The sequence below is a fragment of the Hesperophylax consimilis genome, chromosome 3 (genome assembly GCF_061612785.1).
Source record: "Hesperophylax consimilis isolate HC1 chromosome 3, BYU_Hcon_1.0, whole genome shotgun sequence".
NCBI classification, from domain to species: Eukaryota; Metazoa; Arthropoda; class Insecta; order Trichoptera; family Limnephilidae; genus Hesperophylax; species Hesperophylax consimilis.
In genome coordinates, this window is record NC_142838.1 from 25,898,460 (window position 1) to 25,919,697 (window position 21,238).

General features: G+C 32.9%; 1 protein-coding gene across 3 annotated transcripts in view; it reads right to left on the minus strand.

Annotated features, from left to right (window-relative positions):
- The window catches only part of LOC149425165 (uncharacterized), a 753,180-nt gene that overhangs the window by 589,265 nt on the left and 142,677 nt on the right, over positions 1 to 21,238 (minus strand). For 2 of the 3 annotated variants that reach the window (XM_089649635.1, XM_089649654.1), the window contains 3 exons: positions 5,774 to 5,902; positions 4,841 to 4,910; positions 2,920 to 3,048 (listed from right to left, as the gene is read on the minus strand). The exons of the other annotated variant lie outside the window; for it this stretch is intronic. In XM_089649635.1, coding sequence (XP_089505761.1) covers positions 2,920 to 3,048; positions 4,841 to 4,910; positions 5,774 to 5,902 — 328 coding nt within the window. The remainder of the gene's footprint in view (positions 1 to 2,919; positions 3,049 to 4,840; positions 4,911 to 5,773; positions 5,903 to 21,238) is intronic. 3 annotated transcript variants of the gene reach the window in all.

Below are 21,238 nucleotides of genomic sequence, written 5' to 3' on the forward strand. Positions count from 1 at the left end.
CAGTTTGTAATGCCTTTTTATAATGTTGACGATAATCCTTGACTTCCGGTTACTACATTATTTCACTTTTTTTTCTAATATCTCAAATTTATAAGAAAAGGTAAATAAAAAACCATCTTAACATAACTCAACAACACAAAAAAAAAACAGAAAGATAAACATCAGTACATAATTATATTGAGAGAGCTCTGATCTGGGACTTTTCTAAACCGAAATCGTAATCCCGGTGCTGAGATTGTATAAATATTGATTATGGTGCTGTAAGATTTTAGAAACTATCTTGTTTTTTGGATTTTTGTTGGTTTTACCACCTTATTGCAACTATCAGATTATCTTTTTTTAGATTGGCACCATATCGTTTAGAAAGAATCATGTGCGTAATTACAAAAACCCAATATAGCTATCCATCATGGGCTTAGTTTAAAAAATCACTTCAAAATCAAAAACAGCCAAAGATATATCAACATTATTAAAAAGTAGCTGGGAAATTTCGATTTCGAAGTACAGCTTGAAGTAAATACAGAATGATACGAAAATTTGAAATCAACTCTGCATGCCAGCGTGAAATCTGAACGGGTTTTATCGGGATTTGGGAAAATAACAACTAAAATAAGATTGTTACCAAATGATGAAACCTTAAAACCTCTGTAAGGTCGCATTTTAAGTATCAAAATTGCCATCACCCTAATCGCGTTTCTAAAAAACCTCCAGGAATTAAAGCTCTACTCTGAACCAAGTTGTATTTTCCTTTTAACAACTTTAATACTAATGACTGGAAATCACAGCCACGAATAGGGTTATTTAAAACAACATGACTGTTTAGTATGATTCACATTGCACAACTTGTTTTATAAACTGCACCCAATTTGACTTATAATAAGTAAAATGTACATTAATGTACATTTCAGAATTTGGCTCAGCATGAATCCTTTTATAGAAGCTTGTTTGTGGACCAAAAATGTCAGTGGCCGTCAAGGTGACAGAGTTGTTTTCGTTCTAATTAGTCATAGTTTGCAATAATAATTACAAAAAATATATATTTTGAATTATCTTGTGCCCTTAAAACTATAAAGTTCTATCTGCCATTTGTATGAAACTGAGATAGTGAGGTTCAAAGTTTGAATTCCGAATAAAATGCTGAAAGTCCCATTTAAGTTCTGTTATTATATCATTACAGGGCCAGTTGCTTCACAAAACTGAAATAATAACAGAACTTGAATAGAACTTTTACAGAACTTGAAAAATATATATGAATTTTGATGAATTGTTCAAATTCTGTGAAACAACCTGTAAGTTATTACACAATAAATTATAAGTTACATTTATGAAAAAGTGAATGTGCAGAAAATATTGTAATTAAATTTTCTTTATGATTACGAACATTCTATGCAAAAAAACAAGTGGCATTTAGCAAAACAATTAATTTAAAAAAAGCAGGAAGAACCTTGTTGTTTTAAAAATATGGTAAACTCAAAGCATCAGGGCTCTATCTGATTATTTCAATTAGTTTTTTGGATAAATGCTATGTGTTTTAGCATAGAGTGTCCTTAAACCCAAAGATGATTCAATTACAATATTTTCTGCACATTCACTTTTTCATAAATGTAATTCATAATTTATTTTCTCAGTTTCACTCAATTGGCAGATGGAACTTTGTTGTCCTAAGCTGTCCTGTATTATTTTTTTTATTTTTTATTATACATTATACACTTTACAATATAAGGTAAAAAGTCCCGATAAACTGCTTTTTTGCAGTTTGTCTAACGGGTTCTTTCATTATAAATCTTATTATAGTGAGTTTAAAGTTACATTTATACAATTATATGTATAAAACAAAAAATTAAAAATTTTACAGAAATATAGCAAAAGAAAATGATGAAAAACATAAATAACAAGTCTTCAGTAAGTTCAACAAGATTGTGTTGCTATTACGTAATTGTGTTACTATTATGTATTATGTAATGTTACTGTTATGTAATTGTAATTGTGTACATGTACGATAATTTGAAACCTGTTAATTTGACTGTCCTGAAACGGGAAATCTTCCTGGTTGAACAGTCTTAAAAAGTATCCTTAAAAAAAAAAAAAAAAGCGAATGAGCTTGAAGTACAACGCAAATTATACCGTGTTGCTCCAAAAATATTTTATAAATGGCAGATAGAACTAATTTGTCAGTAAAATGTGCAAATCGAACCTTGTCATTCTAAAAATAAAAATTATGTTATAAATTGCGTATGGAACCACATTGTTCTAAAAAAACAAATATAAAGTAGGTACCTACCTATTTTAAATATAAATTTGTTGGATAATTATCTGCGAACTTTGTGGAAGTTGGACATATTTTAGATGGGGTTTTAAAGAGAAAAAAATACTAAGAAACTTTGTCAGAAAAAAGTAAATTCTAGCCAATATGTCAGATAGAACATTGTTGTTCTTTGGGCACAATGTGGAAAGTAAATAAGCTATTTGATTTTTAAAATGTTGTTTCTGTTATGTTGATTTTAAGAAATAAATACCTAAGTCATGTAAATAGAGCACTAGCAGTACTTACTATTATTGCTCGGGAGATCCGCCAAAGAAAAAAGTGTTAAGACCTAGAATAATAGCATTATGGTAACCTATGTAATGAATTTGGAGAGTTTTAACAATACTGCTACATATTACAAATCATTTGCCACCTACTGAGGAAAAAGACCACATACTGCTTCCGAAAGGCAATAAAATTGGTGACATTGTTCAACACAAGTGTTTTTCGTTGGTAAGGGTTTATTTTTAGATCTATCACACATGATTACATACACACTTCAACCAGATTATTCATAGACCTACAGGATACGGAAAGGCCTAATTTATAAGTGTAATCATAACGAGTATATAGCGTGTCCTATCTAACATAATAGTATGTGACCAAGTCCTCACCAGTGAACAGTTTATTGATGAGCAGCGGCCTACTGCCGCCTCCCTGAAGGGACATCCCCAGTCCTGCCCCGAGGTCATCCGTCTTCTCTAGCACAACGGAGACTACACCTGATGTTGGAGAGTCCTCAACTGGAAGATCAAACATGTATATTAATTAGTTAATAAATAAATAAATTTGTATTCATATTTCTTAAGATTTTTGTAAGGCACATTATACCAAACCAAATCATAACACACAGACTGGCGGAGCTTAAAATAGTATAAAATATAACCTAACCTAAAAACTCAAAGTCATAAAAAATAAAGTCTATTAATCAGTTAGAGATTTGCAATTACAGGAGCAATAGTATTTATGTACAACATTTTTTAAACAAAAGGTCTAAGATAAAATGTTGTAAATACTAAGTATTGCTAGTTTATTGCTCCTGTAATTACAACATTAAAAAAAATCACTTCTTTATAATCTGACCATTGCACTAAAAATGTGTAATTTCAAGATTTAAAATAGTTCGAAAACTGCATATTCCAAAACGGTTCGAACTGGCCAAAACAACATTACGGTTTAGATAACTAACTAGCTGTTGAGATATATATTTATAAATTAATTATAAATTCTAAGAGGAACTAAGTAAGCACAAATAATTAATTTATCAATGTTACATACCTATTTCAAATTTGTTATGGGTAAAATCGAATGTCCTTCAAACAGGAGTAAACCATATGTACTAATAAATAGTTTGACGTTGGTATGTGAAAAAGATTTAAGTACAACAGTTGACGTACAATCAACATTCTTGGACTACATTATAAAATGGTGGTTAGTGGTTGGAAAATGTCATTCACACCTCACACGGACACCACAAGATGGCAGCCATTCAAGTACTTTATGACCCTACTGTCTTTAGTAGCACATTCCTAAGATACCAACCACGAACACACATTGATTTTTGCAGATACCTTTCTGTGAAAAGTCGGGAAGGAAGGGTCGGTAGTAAAATATTTTTCTTGAAATCGATTCTTTTCCATGTTTATAGTATCGTGTTAAATGAAAATCGCTTACACTAAAATTCATTACTAATAAAATGTTTTTATTACAATCTTAACAAAATAAGTATCAAATTGAATAGCTTTGAGAACCGTTTCTATCTGCTATTGATTTCAACACCTTTTATTTAATTGAAAAATTGAAAAATATGGAACATACAAAATGGAAATAATTGTTTTTTTGACATTTAAATAATACATATATAATTCATGAAGGAAAAAGTTGAGCAAATTTCATGACGCTATGATAGTTTTGCCCTTCAGAGCAAATACATTATTTGATACACATATGAGATATTGAAAAAAGGGTTAATGCAGGTAACTCCATCAATGGAGGACTGAACGCAATTGGCGCCAACAAAAAATTGTCCAGAGAAGCTAAGCTAGCAGTCCACAATGGAGTGCTGGCACCTACCCTGATGTATGGAAGTGAGGCATGGAACTGGCAGAGAAAGAATGAAAGTAGACTGAATGCTGTAAAAATGAGATCCCTGAGGCATATGTGTGGTAAAACCATGGATGATCGTAAGAGAAATGTGGAAATTCGCAAAGAGTGAAAGGCTGATGGCAATGAATTGTAGCAAAAGTCGGGGATGCCCGAGAAAGACATGACACGACCTAGTGAATCAGATATTTGATCAGATACCATGTCAAGAGTCAGAAAAATAGAAGAGTACGTATGAATGCGAATGAGGCAAGGAGTGTGTGACGCCAAGACCGAGTTGTTTGGCGGTCCGTCCTCTGCCTACCCCTGCGGCGAAACGGCTTGATGGTTAGTTTATTAGTTAGTTACATACACACATTTTCTATTTTATAATTGATTAAAATACTGAATCAATGTTAAATTACATTATGATACTTGATTGAAAATACTAACTTGTTGCAGCGGATGAGTTCTCCACAGTTCGTTTGCCGCAAACAATGATGCTGACTTCAGGTAGTTGCTCCTGGAATAATACATAGCGTCTGTTATTATATTTGTATAGAATAATACATAGCGCGTGTTATTATATATGTATAGAATAATACATAGCGGCTGTTATTATATTTGTATAGAATAATACATAGTGCCTGTTATTATATTTGTATAGAATAATACATATCGCCTCTTATTATATTTGTATAGAATAATACATAGCGCCTGTTATTATATATGTATAGAATAATACATAGCGGCTGTTATTATATTTATATAGAATAATACATAGCGCCCGTTATTACATTTGTATAGAATAATACATAGCGCCTGTTATTATATTTGTATAGAATAATACATAGCGCCTGTTATTATATTTGTATAGAATAATACATAGCGGCTGTTATTATATTTGTATAGAATAATACATAGCGCCTGTTATAAAATTGCATCATTTAAAATTAATCACGTGGCGAAAATTCAGACATATTACTCCAGAACTGAATTTCAGAACTGTGGTGCTAGAAAGTTAACCATTCAGTAATCGAGAGATATTTCAATCTACGGCCCATCATTTAGTAACATTTAATCAAGATACATAGATAATTTGGCAAAACCATGGATAATAGAAACAAGGGACACGCGCCATGGACCACTATTAGTGTGAAACCATGTGCACAAAAGCCTTGATAACATTATTCGCCAATACTACTGCAAATTATATCTGTCTTTTTTCTACCTACACACCACCAAACACATAACTTTCATAGCTCCGCCGCTTTGATAGTTTGTGCAGTTTGGTAGTAACTCTGTGACAGTCGGCACGCTTCCATGCTATATCTCTCTTTGTTTCTATAATCTATGAACGTAATTGTAAAGTAATGATGTCAGTACCTTTAAGATCGCAACCGACTGGGAGTGCGTTACTCCCTTCATGGTGTGCCCGTTGATGGACATGACCCTGTCTCCCTTGCGCAGTCGACCATCTCTCTCAGCAGCGCTACCCAGTAGCACTTTGTGAATCTGAAAAAAAAATAAGCTATTAGTTGAGAGAAAATTGACCCGTTACCAAAAAATCAAGTCTCATAAATAGTAGGTACCTTCCATCAAAATTATCCTATGAGGTAAAGATACCAACAAAATCCAAATTCAGAAAAATCGCTCAAGAGACACAAAATTCTAAGAAAAAAGGAAATAGAGAACATAATTTCTAATCACAGCTAAAGTTATTACAAGCAATCCATCCATATTTTGAATGGAGGCATCCCATCAGGGCTATACAGAGACCACCTTTTGATTATTCACATAATTCAAAATAAAAAAAATAAAAATCGATTGTGATTCTGTCTGTAACTCCCGTTAAATGAACTCTATAACTTGGATTTGCTTTGAATTTAAGTGTAATTTTCAAAATTGGAACTGCTTGTGGAAACAATTCAGAGAAATGATAAAATAGGTACCAAAAATATTAAAATTTAATTTATTAATTAATAATTCCATATTTGAAATGTGTATTTCTTTTGTTAATATTTTTAAAATTTATCATAATATTTCAAGTTTACTAATGGTGTTCATTCGTAAGGTACCTAAATTTCTGATCTTCACTCAAATTGACAATGTTTGTTTTGGAAAGTCGATGTCCTGAGGCAAATGTTTTTTTTAATAAATCATACGATCATATCAATTATAATTTCACGTGATTTTTCACGGGTGTGCGCTAGAATAAAATATATATGAGGGATTATTTATGTAGAATATACTTGTAAATCTTTACGTTGAAAGAAAACAAATAAATAAAATGATTTGATTAAAATTTAAAAAAATTATTTGATTATTATAATTAAATAATTTCTTAATATTTTCTTTTATCGTAATATTGCTGGCGCCACGGGTTACAACTTGCAACAGTGTTCAGCCGATATAATTATATTATAAAATATGCATATATTTAGCACTGCATTGCGATGAAAAGCTTCAGTTAAGTAAATGTGCGATCCGTATGGCTTCAATACAATCCAAGGGTATAAGTACGTTCATTATAATTTTATATTTTACTATGCTACATTATGTCTTCATTATATTTTACAAATTATATAAATTGAAGGAGGTAAATGAAAAAAATATTTCAGAAAATGAGCTACGGAAATTTTCTTCAATAATTTTCACAGATAAAAAACCGGGTTTCGACAGCTACCACGCGTTCGGGTTAAAGGTCAAAACTTAAAATACATGAAAACTCTCATACATTCCATTGTAGAAAATTTTCTTCAACAGAACTCTTTGTTTTTTTCATATGTAAGTACCTACATACATTTTTTGCGTAAGCGTATGATATATACTAGTGGATCCCCGTTATTCAATGCTTCGTTATTGCTAATGTCTTTTTCGGACGGCTCTGACTTCTTCCGCCATTCACTACTACACCACAATGTTACTGTTAAAAAACTACAGGGTTTTTCAATAAGAGGTGTTATTTTGAATAGCCCGCTATTTCGGTAGATATTACTTTTGAAGCTGTCATTTTTTGACATTTGACAAGTAGAAGCTACGCCATTTATAAAAATGGAACGATACACGCTTCAACAACGCATTGAAATTATTAAAATTCACTTGAGTGAATCAAATGCAAATCATCTTGAGTGATGAGGCCATAGACATATGAATATTAGTAGACCTGCCCTAAGTGATTAAAAGCGTATTATCCCCACTCCCCATACCGGTTCCATTGGCGCCGGCTGTGCTCGCGTATGGCCTCAAGTGAAATTTGAAAACGTGACGTCATCATTCTTGTGCGAACTATGGTCGAGGCATCATCGGTTCATTTTACGAAATAACACGGCAAAATGTTGACTTGTACTATGAAAACTTGTAAAAATAGATGTGAAAAAGAGAATAAACCCAATTGTCGTATTACATTCCATATATAAGCATTATTTTACTTTATTTTAAGCATATTCACATCGTATAATATAGATCAGTTTTAGAAACATATACTACCACATCGAGAAACGTCTGGACGCGAAACACAAAGCTGGTTGGTTGCTGGGAAGTAAATTATGAACATTTTTAAGTGTCTTAACTAAATACTTAAACGAAATATTCGACTCTGAAAATAGAACCGATTTTTTTTGCCGAATTTGGACTTCGCAAATTTGTTCATAACGTGGCGAGTAATTTGCGCTCCCATGTAAAAATGTCTATTCATTCAAAAGCAGGTTTTACTTTTAAGAAGTAAATGGTGATATTATAATGCGAGATGCCTATTTACTGTCAGATTGATTTATTGACGAATCACAGTCAGCCTTACTCCCTTCGTTCTTCAACAGTTGATTTTACCCCTCGCCATTATCTTCTCGTCTATTAATTCTTATGTCTGTGGATGAGGCCCATTTCCACCTCGGTGGCTTCGTCAACAAGCAAAATTGTCACATCTGCGGCTCGGAAAACCCAAGAATTATTGTTGAAAAGCCTCTCTATCCTCAACGTATGACTGTTTGGTGCGGTTTATGGTCCGGCGGAGTCATTGGACCTTACTTTTTTGAAAATGAGGCTGGAGCAACAGTTACGGTGAATGGATTGCGCTGTCGAGAGATGATTAATGATTTTATGGCCGGAATTGGATGGTATTGATCTGGACAACGTTTACTTTCAACAAGACGGCGCTACGTGCCACACAAGCAACGAATCCATTGATCTTTTACGATTGAATATCAAAATAACACCTCTTATTGGAAAACCCATTACATTCCATCGAATTAATTTGACTCTGTATCTCATCACGATGCAGAGATATTGAGTTAAGTATTCCTCGGGCGTGACTGACTTCTTCACCATTTAAACATCTCTAAACCCTCCTGGTACAAATATCAACTAACTTTGAAATTTTCAGCGATATCGGTAGACTACTTTTCGAGTTTTGCGAGTACAAACATACGCAGGCCGAATAATTATGTATATAAAGATTAAAAATCATTTTCAATTTGACTCAACCATTTGGAATGCATTTTATAATATAAGACGTTGCCCTGCCACAGACCGCCTTCGATGAAAGGAAGTTAAAATTTTTGGTTGTGTGTAATCTTTGGATGAAAAATCTGAAAAAAAAAATTGTTGAAAAAAAATTTTTTTTTAGATCTTGACATCAAAGCCATTCCAAAACTATTTTAAATTTTGACTATCCTATAAATAGTTTGGTCAGTTTCGGAGCAGAGTGACACGTGATTTTTATATATGAAGTTATATTTATGTTAACATAAAATAGAAGCAAGTAATGGGAACCCACTAAGGAACTGCCTGTGTGTGAATAGTCTAAAACTTAGCAAAAAGTTGGATCAATTACTATTTTTTAACCTTTAAATGCATACTGTTGTAAAACTGCAACATACTGTTCAAACCACCTTTAACTCTTTGGTGTATACTTAATGCATGCCGTTTTAGAATTATCAATTTCACGGTAATATATTTTATCCAGTGGCATCACCTTTTTTTTCTTTCGCGAATGTCAAATGTCACTTTTTCTTCAACAAAGTGAAGATTCTCGAAAATTGGTTGGAGGTTAGAATTACAGTTTGGTTTTGCTGTTATTATTTTGATTTTCTTAGGTAAGTAGATACAATAATACAATACTTATATGTAATAACTCGTATTTTTCCGGTACACTTATTAGTTTTGAGAATTTTTTTTAGATTTTTTATTTTTTTTTTCATACGTAAATTGTTCATATTATTTTTTATTAAATACATGGTGTTGTAAATTTGCAACAATTTTTTTTTAATCAAATATCATTAAAAAATTACAAATAAAATAAATTATTTATATTTCCTTGCATATGCATGTAAATATCTACAAAATATATTTTTTTCCAGAAAAATTAAAAAATCATGCATTTAAGGGTTAAGTTATATACCTACTTATACTAGTTTCAATCTGTTGATAATGTAAAGAAGAGTGTCTGGCGGGCGGGTAGACGACGTGGATTTGCTTTTTATACAATTACTAGCTGACGTATACCGGCGTTGCTGGGGGTTTTCCTTAGGAGATAGACATATACCATCGCTAACTATTCTTTAGGCCTTTTTAAGATATACAATTCCGTAGTGAATTATTTTGATGTATCTCATGAGGTTTAGCCAGCGTTAGCAATGTAGTGCACAAAAATATATTTTTCCGATTTGATTCTAAAACATCGAATTTTCTCTATTTTTTTATAAATATTATACGCACGTATCTATGCAAATCTTCCAGAAGAAATTCTCTAAATGATAGTGAAAACTTTATCAAAATCCGTTGCTTAGTTTAGAAGAACTAAGCGCACAAACGGACAGACGCAGATAGCGAATTTATTTTATACTATTTAGAGATATAGTTTTACACCGATACTGATGAAATTTTTTACACTGTCTAGATGACATTACGTATAGCCCGGGGGTGACCGGATAACTCATCAAAATGACAATTCAACACACCCATAAAAGTGTTATAAAGTTATGAAAAGTGTTGAAACAAAAACTAGGTTAAATAGTTACATATGTAACCTATTTAACCTAGTTTTTGTTTAATGACTTTATATCACCTTTTAAAGATGTGTTGAATTGTCATTTTGAGGAGTTCTCGTGGAACCAAGCCCGGGTAACGCCGGGGATTTCAACTAGTGTACCAAAAAGTAGAGTTAAACTAAGCTAGGCTAAAAGCACAAAAAATTTGCAGTACCTACGTATTATTCATGATTTAATATTTACAAGTGAAATACAACAACAAGCAAGTATGTTGTGGAAATTTTTACATTTCATTATATTAAGAGTATACTTGAAAAGATTGTATAAATTTCTTGTACAAATAAAAACCTCGATAAAGCCACATCTTTTACGGAAAAACACCCCAGCGCGCAATAATTAAGATAAAAAACTTGATTAAATTCATTGTTGCCCGAAAAATAATGAAGCCGTACATAAGTTAAAAGGCACCGAATGCAATTGATGCAGCCGAAATTACAGGAGGGTTTTTTAACGCGCCTCTCCCACTATGGGTTGTCGGGACCAGGCCGCCCAGGTGGGCCGTGACACCTACCTTTCCCAAATAATAATGTTGACGAAGAGGTATTATTGTTGACTGTTGTCTGTTGTCATCTGACTGGTCGGCCGTCAGCGAAAGTGAAGCAAGGTGAGACAGACGGACTTTTTTTGAACGGAGCGAAAGTTATTTCATCGTGGTATTTTTATTTAGAACACCCTGTACCCGATTTTTTTTCGATAATGATGTTTAATGTGAATTTTTGGTCTGTTTAAATCCTGCGTTAGAGGCATATACAGGTTTTCCAAGAAGAGGTGTTATTTTGATATTCAAAGAGCTATCGAGAGATGATAATATGAGTTTTTATGGCCGGAATTGGATGGTATTGATCTGGACAACGTTTACTTTCAACAAGACGGCGCTACGTGCCAGACAAGCAACGAAACCATCGATCTTTTACGGGAAAAGTTTCCGGACCGTGTTATCTCTCGAAGAGGTGATCACAATTGGCCACTGAGATCTTGTGATTTAACACCTTGCGACTTCTTCCTTTGGGGCCACGTGAAAGAGAAGGTCTACGCCAACAGCCCAGCGTCGATTCAAGACCTCAACTATGGAATTCGTGAGGCTATCGAGGATATAAGGCAGCCACTTTGCGATTTGGTTATGGAAAATTTCATGAAAAGGATATGGTCCTGTAGGCGTGGTCGTGGTGGTCATTTGACTGATGTTATTTTTCACTATTAACGGCATACCTTCCTATTTATAATGAAATAAACATTCGATCATTTATATTAAAAAATGGCATTTTTCTTTGTACATTCAAATTGATAGGCCAGCCAATCAAGGAAAATTGCGCTGTCAATAAATATATCTGACAGTATACAGGCAACTCGCATTGTAATATCACTATTCAGTCCTCGAAAATAAAATCTGCTTACGAATTACTAGTCATTTTTGCAATGGCGCGCAAATTGCTTGCTGCGTAAAAAACCTAAGTATAAATCCCAATTCGGGTGAACAGAAGTTGAATATTTTGTTAAAATATTTAGTTAGACACATGTAAAAATGTGTTATAATTTATGCATTTCACTTATTTTTTAGCTTAGCTATGCCAGGCGGTTCGTTTAAAAACGAACATTCAGATCCTGTTTAGAAAAGTCCCACAATGTACTGCGCTGCAAACCTTTGTCTTAATTTCGCGAACTTTACTTTTCTGCACGGAGTCTGGATATTTAATATGCCATCTTCGGCGGTCAATGTACGACTGCTGTCGTAGAATATTCAAAGTATTCACGAACCCTCCCGGTGCCAAAAATATTGTTATGTGGTTTTCCTCCAGCTCGTCGAAACAATATCCAGATTTCATGTCAGGGCAAGCCTATCACTTTGGATGTCTATGGTTGGAGGGTAGTGGTAACATATTTTGACTTTCTTGCGATTTTCTTTGAACATACGAGTATGTAGAAAAAATCAAATTTGTTTATTCTACAGATATCGATAATAGAAGCAAGAAAGGTGGGCCATGAACCATTATCGTAATATAGTAAATTATATATGGTAAAATATAGTAATTCGGCAACAGTCAGCACGCTTCTATACCATACATCCCTTTTTATATTTATTATATATGGGAGAAAATATTCGGCCAGTAGTTTCACAAAGATGAAATAATAACAACATGAATAGAAATTTGATGAATTTTTCAAATTCTATGAAACAACCCGTCCTTAGTTGTTTCAACTCCAGTCACATTTGACATTGCGATCCAATCGGCAATCAACGTCATATTGAACATGACATTTGCCACCTCAAATAATAACGGTTCACGTTAACCTCCGGTTCTCGATCCGTCAGCCTATGATAAATTAAAAAAAAATTGTTTGAAATTTTTAATTTATAAGTAATCCTTTTTCATATGCGATTTGAAATAAAAGAGGTAGATACTTACTTAAAAACCCAAATAAAAGTTTATTTATTAGATAATTATCTCCTATTCAAATTCATAAATGTTAAAAATTCTTTTTAAAATTGGGATAAATGGTAAATAATCTTTAAAAATAGCTTATCTGTCATAATGTATAATTTTGCTGTTTACCAAAATATATATACCATTGTGAGCTCAAATAAAAAACTTAATTAATTTAATTACATGATTTTGGACGATAATGCTATTGCCTAATATTATCAAACATACAAATTGTAGATCAATTAAAAAATATCTGTAATTACTTATGTAAAGATAATCCTTCTTGAATATAATTGAAAAAAATACTAATTTTATTTATTGTTGCTTATCGCTAATTACTTATAATTAAGTAGGTATGTCAGAGATACTTAAATTTAGTACTTACGTAATTGAGTAGCCAAACTATTGTAATTAAATTAAATTATATTTCAAAGCTCCGTAACTCATGATGTAAACGCAATTGTTTAACATTCGAGAGTTCTTGCAGCTTTATACGATACGTGTCAAACAGGTCAATGTCGCCCAATTACCTTCAGGCAAATAATGGTTCATACGCACGACCAATTTTAAAAAAAATATTTGATATCCGAAAGAAATGATAAACGATGACTAATAAATCATACATCATGGCAACGAGTTTCGATTCCGACTTACAGTTAAAATTTTCAAATATATTTCGATTGTCTGAATAATTACGCGTTTAGATTGTTTTATTAATTCACATTCGCTATAGATCCAATCTTATCGGCAGAAAAAAGAATAAGCACAGTTTACAGTTTGATAGAACGAGTTATAAAAAATAATTAATATATTCGAGAAGATTGCATCGAAATAATTCATTTAGGCATGCTCTTGTGTTTTATGAAAGGAATGAAGGCATTCCGGCACGTTTGCCGCAGTAAGTATTAACGATTCAAGTAATTTATTGGCAAAACGGATCGAACAGTCAAATACCGAAAGGAATGCGAACCTTTTTATTCTTAATTTGAATCTTTAAAATCACATCTCGTAAATCTAGAAAAAAGGTTCATAAATCTCTCCTTCTCGGGGTTGGGAGTTTAAAGGTTAAGGAGGTGAAGAAAAATGCATTTATTTATTGTTGGCTTGAGTTGATAATGCTACGGATTAAGGTTTAAATTTATGCGCGGGTATTTTTTAATTATTTTTGTTGGACTTGGGATTGTTTTATCTCCAGTGACTTATGATGATGATAATGTCTAATTTCCACATCCTGGTAACTGTTGTACGAGTATGTAAGATTTCTCGATGATCACCGTATCTTCGATTTGACTTTCAATCAAATTTGACGAAGATTGAAACATCCCAACCTACGATTTATAGCGAACATATTTAAAAAAAATTTCCGCACGTCTGAGAGCTGTGCGTATTTAATTCAATGGTCCGACTGCTAGACGAACTTAATACACACCAGACTATCGACCATCCAGATATTAATATGATAGAAATAAATCATGGACTCGAAAATCTAATTGAGCACGAGACAATCTTATGATTCTGTAGGTATCAGATACTACGAATGGCTGAACATATTGAAAGAATGCCAGATGACACGACATCAAACCCAGAGGCAGACCGAGGAATAGGTGGACAGACTGTGCTGTGTGGAGGTTTGGAGCAGGACGGCAAAGGAATGAGAACTGAAGGCTAATGGCGAGGGGACCGCAGCCACACGGAGAAAAATGAATACGCCTTTTTAAAAATTTAAAATAATGTTAAAAATGTGTTCCTCATAACATATTCGTACTTAACTGATAGTTTGTTATGAAATTTGCCAATTCATTCGTCATAATCCTCAAGTCCCGTTTTAACAGGAAAACAAATAATTTGACCAGATTTTTAATACATTTACAATATTTCATGTCAGTAAGTTTTCTCTCTGCAGTGGAGAGCGTTCATTTGTGGAGGAATTCAAATCTTGCCCAGTAATTCGTCTCATACAAGCCAGAAGGCTTATAAGTCACATTAGATTTTTTTGAACGATTACGTCATGGGGTTATTATCAAATAGACAGTGCAGTGTGACAAATGCATTCTTAATTGGGATATTTAATGCACGAGTTGACTAATGCCAGAGTCCAAAAGTGGAATCTTCACATGCAATTTATCGCTTCTTGCCGCGTAACGTTTTTTTTAAATTTTTTATTAGTGTCTATTTAATTACAGGTTTGATGAGAGTTACAATATATGATAATCTATAATATTTCATCTGTTTGTTCTTAGTCCTCCTCACTAGGTAGTCCTGTGCTGAGGCGGACTGGTAGATTTCTTTGATTTTCTGTTATTTAGTTTCTATGATGTTTTTAATACAGTTTCTAGTATGTCTGCATTAATTTCTTTCACCCATGTTTTGATTTTTTCCTTAAGCTTATTTATCTTTTATCTTATTTATTTTTTAGGTTGTGTGTTGAGTTTTAGCTGTTTATTTTCGTTCTGAGGAAATGCAGGTTACTTTGGAAGGGATTTAATATAAATAATTTCAGTTATTTAAAAAAGAAAAAAAAACTTGTGTGTTTTCATGTGGTATAAAAATATAAAATTTGAAACATATCAAGAATTAATTAGCACATAATTTCGCACAATAATTTTATTTTTCTTTAAATAAAGGAATAATAAAGAAACTAATAATTATATATTAATTTCAGATTCGCTAATCTCCTTCACGAACCTGCATCAATCTTATTTTGGTATTTTACAGGCACCACATATGACATTTCCAGGCAGGAATTGTTCGTGACATGGAGGAGTTTGCTGAAGAAAGAAAGGCTTCAGGGAATGTATAATAACATTGTGAATTAATTTGAATTTGAAAAGCAGTGCTAGTGGTAAAAACATTTGAATAATCGTCAAATGTATTTTGTTCTGATGACTTATAAATAGGTAATGTACCTACATGACTAAAAATGAATATTTTGTAAAACATTTGTGCAAAGGTCCTTTATATCTATGGGCATTATAAAAAAAACTTTACGCATTTTTAAAAATAAATAAATAATATTGTTTATCATAAATTTTCATTATTTTAGGGTTAAAAACACTCTACAGGTGGGTTACAAGTTACAAGTACTTGATCAGTGTGTTTTTGTACGAAACGAAACACTGTGGCCGTGGGCAATCAGACAAAATTTAAATATGATAATAGGTTAGGTTAGGTTGAAAAACGCATTTTGACTAAATGTAACTTTAGCAATTACTTTTATTCTAGCAAGTGTTGAAACAGACGCCCCCGTGGGTTTGTAGTTTAATAATTTCCATCACCTTTCTTCACTGTACTGTTTTGTCATGAAACAAAATAATAGGAATGGAAAAAAGAGAAAATCTTTAACGCGGATAAGCTTGTACCCATGTTTTTTTTGGTTTTGCTTCAAATAGAAATTCTCAGTGTTTCACGAAAGGCTGTGCAGTGTACAATGTACCTGAAGCGTGCAGCCAGATGACACGAGCCTGATTACACCACCAGCACGAGTGTTACCTTCGTGCTGTGAGATATGAGTGATTGAAAGCTTTATTGATTGCCGAATCTTTTCACACCGAGGCTATTGAGGTCATAGACAAAATTCAAATTAACGCTGCGAAAAATCTCTCTCATTACTTTCGGGGATCTCTATGGGAATTCGGAAATAAACACGTAGATTTACCAGTTGATAGGTTGTTTATCTTCCATCATCATTCAGCGCTTCAATTATAAATACATCACGATACAGACTAAATATTCGAGTGCATGCTGTAAAGCCATTTAAGGAAGTATGCGAAATTCTTATAATGTGAAATCTTCACGTATTTGAATTGTTATTAGTAATTTATGTATCCAGGATGTGGTTTGAAATAGTTAAGTATTTACGTTGGGATGTTTGCAATTTAGATTGTAATAGCGTAATACAATATTTATTTAAGCAGTAAAATATATTACTTAAACTTTATCATAAAATTGAGTGGTTAAACGTTCTTAAATTTTTTTAATTTTTTTTTAATTTTGGCGAACACGTTGAAAAGCTCAAATATTAATTGGTCACTGACCACGATGTGATAAGTGTCAGGTAGTGGCTCTCTTCTGTAATACGAAAATATCTACATCTAACCCCTAAGGGAAAGTCTAAGGATGCGTATTAACATGCGAGCCGAACCACGACGACGGAAAGGAACGAAGCAACCGCAAATGGCGCGAAACGCCGCTTGCGTTTGCTTTAGTTGCCGTAAGTCGTGGCACGGCTCGCGCGGTTTTTCTCCAGTCTATTCGCAGCATAATTTTTTCACAACCAAACGATAGAAAATGGATAAAGATCAGAATAATATGAACTCAATAAGAAGATCTACTTTGTAGAGAACTAACTTATATAAGTGTAAAATATTCTTTTAATCCAGTTGTCTCACTGAAAAATTGAAATGCATGGACAAAACAATATGGCATCTTGTGTATATTTTCGACAAAAAGTTGACATTTAAAAGCATATGACGCGAATGATTGAAGAAGCATCGATAATTCCATGTCTCCAGGGCTCATTGTTCGACATATAGCCTGCTTATATAGTCTGTTTTATATCCTAGACTAAACTTCAAAGGCTATTGACACTTCGCCCCGATGCAATGCCTTAGATTCCTAACTTAGCCTAGGAACGAGAAGATAAATTTTCACATAAGTTTAAAATCTAATGAGGAATTTCAAGCACGTATCGAAAGCTCTCTCCGTGACCCGTCTGCATCGCAAAGTGACGGTGCTTTTTGGTTGTGAGTTGTTACGCCACGAATTGGCACCAGATTTGACTACGAAATTTTATTATCTCCTGAATCCCGGGAGATTATGCGCCAATGCATTATGCATGCAGCCTCCCGATAGTGACGCAATTAGCCCAACAGAAATACCCATACGTGAACGACTTGTAAATTTCAGCTATACATATATTAAACTACGGAGAGGGTGTTCGTATGTAAATGCATTATACTCTCCCAGCAATCTGAACGTGTTACGGGTTCAAGTATGGAGGAATGAAGAATATCGAGATATAGCTTTAACGGTGGCAAACTAACTGATTGAGCTATAAATTTAAATAAGAAAGCATTGATAATATTCGATAAAAGGCCGAGGAATTATTTCGCTTTGGTATCTATTATACGGTATTATATTTTAATCTTAGCATTCTAATTACTTAACGCTTAGCGGCATTTTATCATCCTATCGATAAGCTGTCAAAAGCACTATACAAAATGTAAAGCGTACTTTAAATTTAAGATTTAACTATTTATTTATGTATAATGTCCGAGTTGATTATTCGTAGGTTCGATATCGGTTAAGTTAGCCGAGTTTTTAACTATCACGAATATTTATTGATTTATTTATTATAATGGATAGTTATCGAGAGGATGGTGAAATACCACCTTAGTTAAGTTACTATCCTAGCCAAGATGGAAACTGAGAAGTTTTGCTTCTAAAGAACAAAAAAAAACATTTCAAATTAAGAAAAAATAGTCGCATGATAAAATATATTATCGGTAAGCAGGTAGGTACTTTATCACTTGTCTTGATTTAAAACACGGGCATTAGCCTAGCATAGTATCTACTTGAAAATTGTAATAAATAATTTATAAGCAATAATTAGTTGAATGACATATCAATACAAATTGAAAATATCTCCCGAGTAAAAATAAGCAGACATAGCTCAGTGGTTTCAGAGCACCTGACCGGACATCAGAAAGCACGGGTTCAATTCCCGTTGGCGGCATTTATTTTTACTCTGGAGATATTTTCATTTTGTATTGATATTTCAGGCGACTAATTATTGCTTATCATTATTTTTTATCCTTTATGCTATGCATAAAACCTTGTCTTATAAACACTAGTTTATCATGAAAAAAATAAGAAAATTGTAATATTTAAAAATCTTTAAAAAAAAATTTAAAAAAAGAATTCTTTTATAAAATGATATGATTGATTTTTACAAGTACGTAAATCAGTTTTGAACGTGGGAATCATAATATTATGTTTAATTATTTTCAAAAATATTTAAACTGCAATATTTTTTAAATACTAGTTTTAATATGTAATAATAATAAACTTTTTATTTTTTTTATTTTACACAACTGATAAACAACCGTTTACTATACATAAATGATTGTATATCAATTGTGTAAAAAAACCGTTCATTAGTAAGGCCCTTCTTTTGTAAGCACAAGACGGTAAAGCTTATTTTTTATAGAGTAGCATAAAATATTTTTTATAGAGTAGCATAAAATATTTTTGATGTTTACATATGTAATAATTATATAGCAATGGACGAGTAGTGTAATTTCTGCAGTTCAGGAGATAAATAAAACTTTTCAGGAGAGAAAGATTTATAATAGATAAAGTAAACAACTTGTGGGACGTCCCGTTAGGTTAGCTGAATAGACATCTCTATAAAATAATGTTAAAGTAAACTTCTCCCGACAAGCCAATAGCCATGTAAAATATGACTAGCTTAGCAGGTTATATACATGTATCCATGTATCATTCCTGTATTTAGAAATATATTTACTCTTCATACTGGCAATGAGCATAATCAAAATATTGTGATGATAGGTAATGGAAAAAAAAACGACTCCAGAATTTCGATCGTCGACACGAAACTATCTCGGCGAGGTTAATTCGATTAATCGCCTCAGGAATCAATTATACTTTCGACTGGTGTTCGAATCAAAGGTAATAGAAACAAGGGAGATGAACAAAAGTACCGCCGAGTAGCGAGCCAAACGCAGCTGTCCACCTACTTGTGTTGTGTACGAATCGATACGATTGCCTAGATCTTCGAATCAATAATACCGGAAGTTGGGGCTTGTTGTTTTAAAACCGTTACAACATTCTACTACAAAGCATATAAGCACAGCGGCGCCCCGTCTTTGTTTCTACCTACACAATAAATGCATACATTTCATTAGCTCCGCACTTTGTCCGTGTAGTTTAGTTGTACTACAGCGACAGACATTCATGCAAACAGCCATATTACGAGTATATCTCCCTTTGAATCTCTGTGGTTCGAATTTAGAATCGAAATGTTTGGAATAAATAATAATAAGTCAACAGGTATCCCATATTAATAAAAATATGGATACGTTTATCAGAGACACTATCTGGGTTACAAATAAATTCTTTAAAAATTTGTCAAAAAGATAGAAGCCAGAGATATGGGAAAAAATTGTTGATTCTGAATTTGAAATATTAGATCGACAATAATGACGTAAAACAATTAGTTCCAACTGGCCAAGTGGTTCAAGATCTAGGTAAGACAGAGATCCTATATTCGATTCTCAGTTGAGACCGTTACCTTCTTATTATTCTACGTCTTGTTCTAATTCATGTTTCGTTAAGATTTATTAGTATTATCTTTTCAATAAAATAATAATCGATCATTTCGGAATGGATTCCTTGATTACGTTCACCAGTAAAATAATACTACAATAACTGTCTCCTTTTTAACATTGGAGCATTTATCGTAACTCATAGAAAAAGGCATAAATGGAAGTCATTCATGTGATCTCAAATTCCTCACCTGGAACCTATTAATCTACTATTCGACTTACCTAAAAGGGGTTTTCCGCGGTGCAGCAACAGCTCTAAAATATATTGTATAGACGTCCTACTGTAGAGACTGTACAAATGTACATATATTTAATTAAAGTAAGTTTAATTTGTGCTATTATAATAAGGCAGAAGTAGGCTGTAGGAAGTGCTATCTTAAAAATGTTCCACCAACTGAACAGTATATGCATTTTATTGAAATCGACTTACATATATATTCAAATCGAATAACGGCCAATGACCGTACAGCTCGACCAACAGAGGCGAGCGAGTAACGTTATTTTAGCCGGGGTGTGTTGGAGTCATATACATTATTAACAGATTGGCCGCGGATTTAGATTACTGCTCTAAACAACGGACTTTCGGTGGAGTAATTGGATCATACGAATAATAAAGAAATTATCTCGAATTGTAAATCGCAAAAAATAAATTGAACCGAGCGTGAATATGATCCGCGTGCCATAAACGAAAGCCAAATTAAGATACGCCTTTACATGTACAGTTAGGCAATAAGCATATTGCCTTATGGAGGAATTAATGGATGCTGCGATCATTTATATAAACGTTTATGATTCTAATTTTAAGACTAAATATATTGTTATGTTGGTATAAAGCGACACAGATCATTGAATCCCCGTGCAAGGAGAGGATTATGTTAAGAAAGCACGTCATGTCCAAAAACAATTTACTGCAAATCGCCAACAAGTTATCGAAACTTCTTCCGCTCAGTGTAAAATGCGAATATTCCAATTTCTGCGATGTTATATAAAAAAAACTTGTTTAAACGATATCAAGTTTAGATGGAAGATCTGATA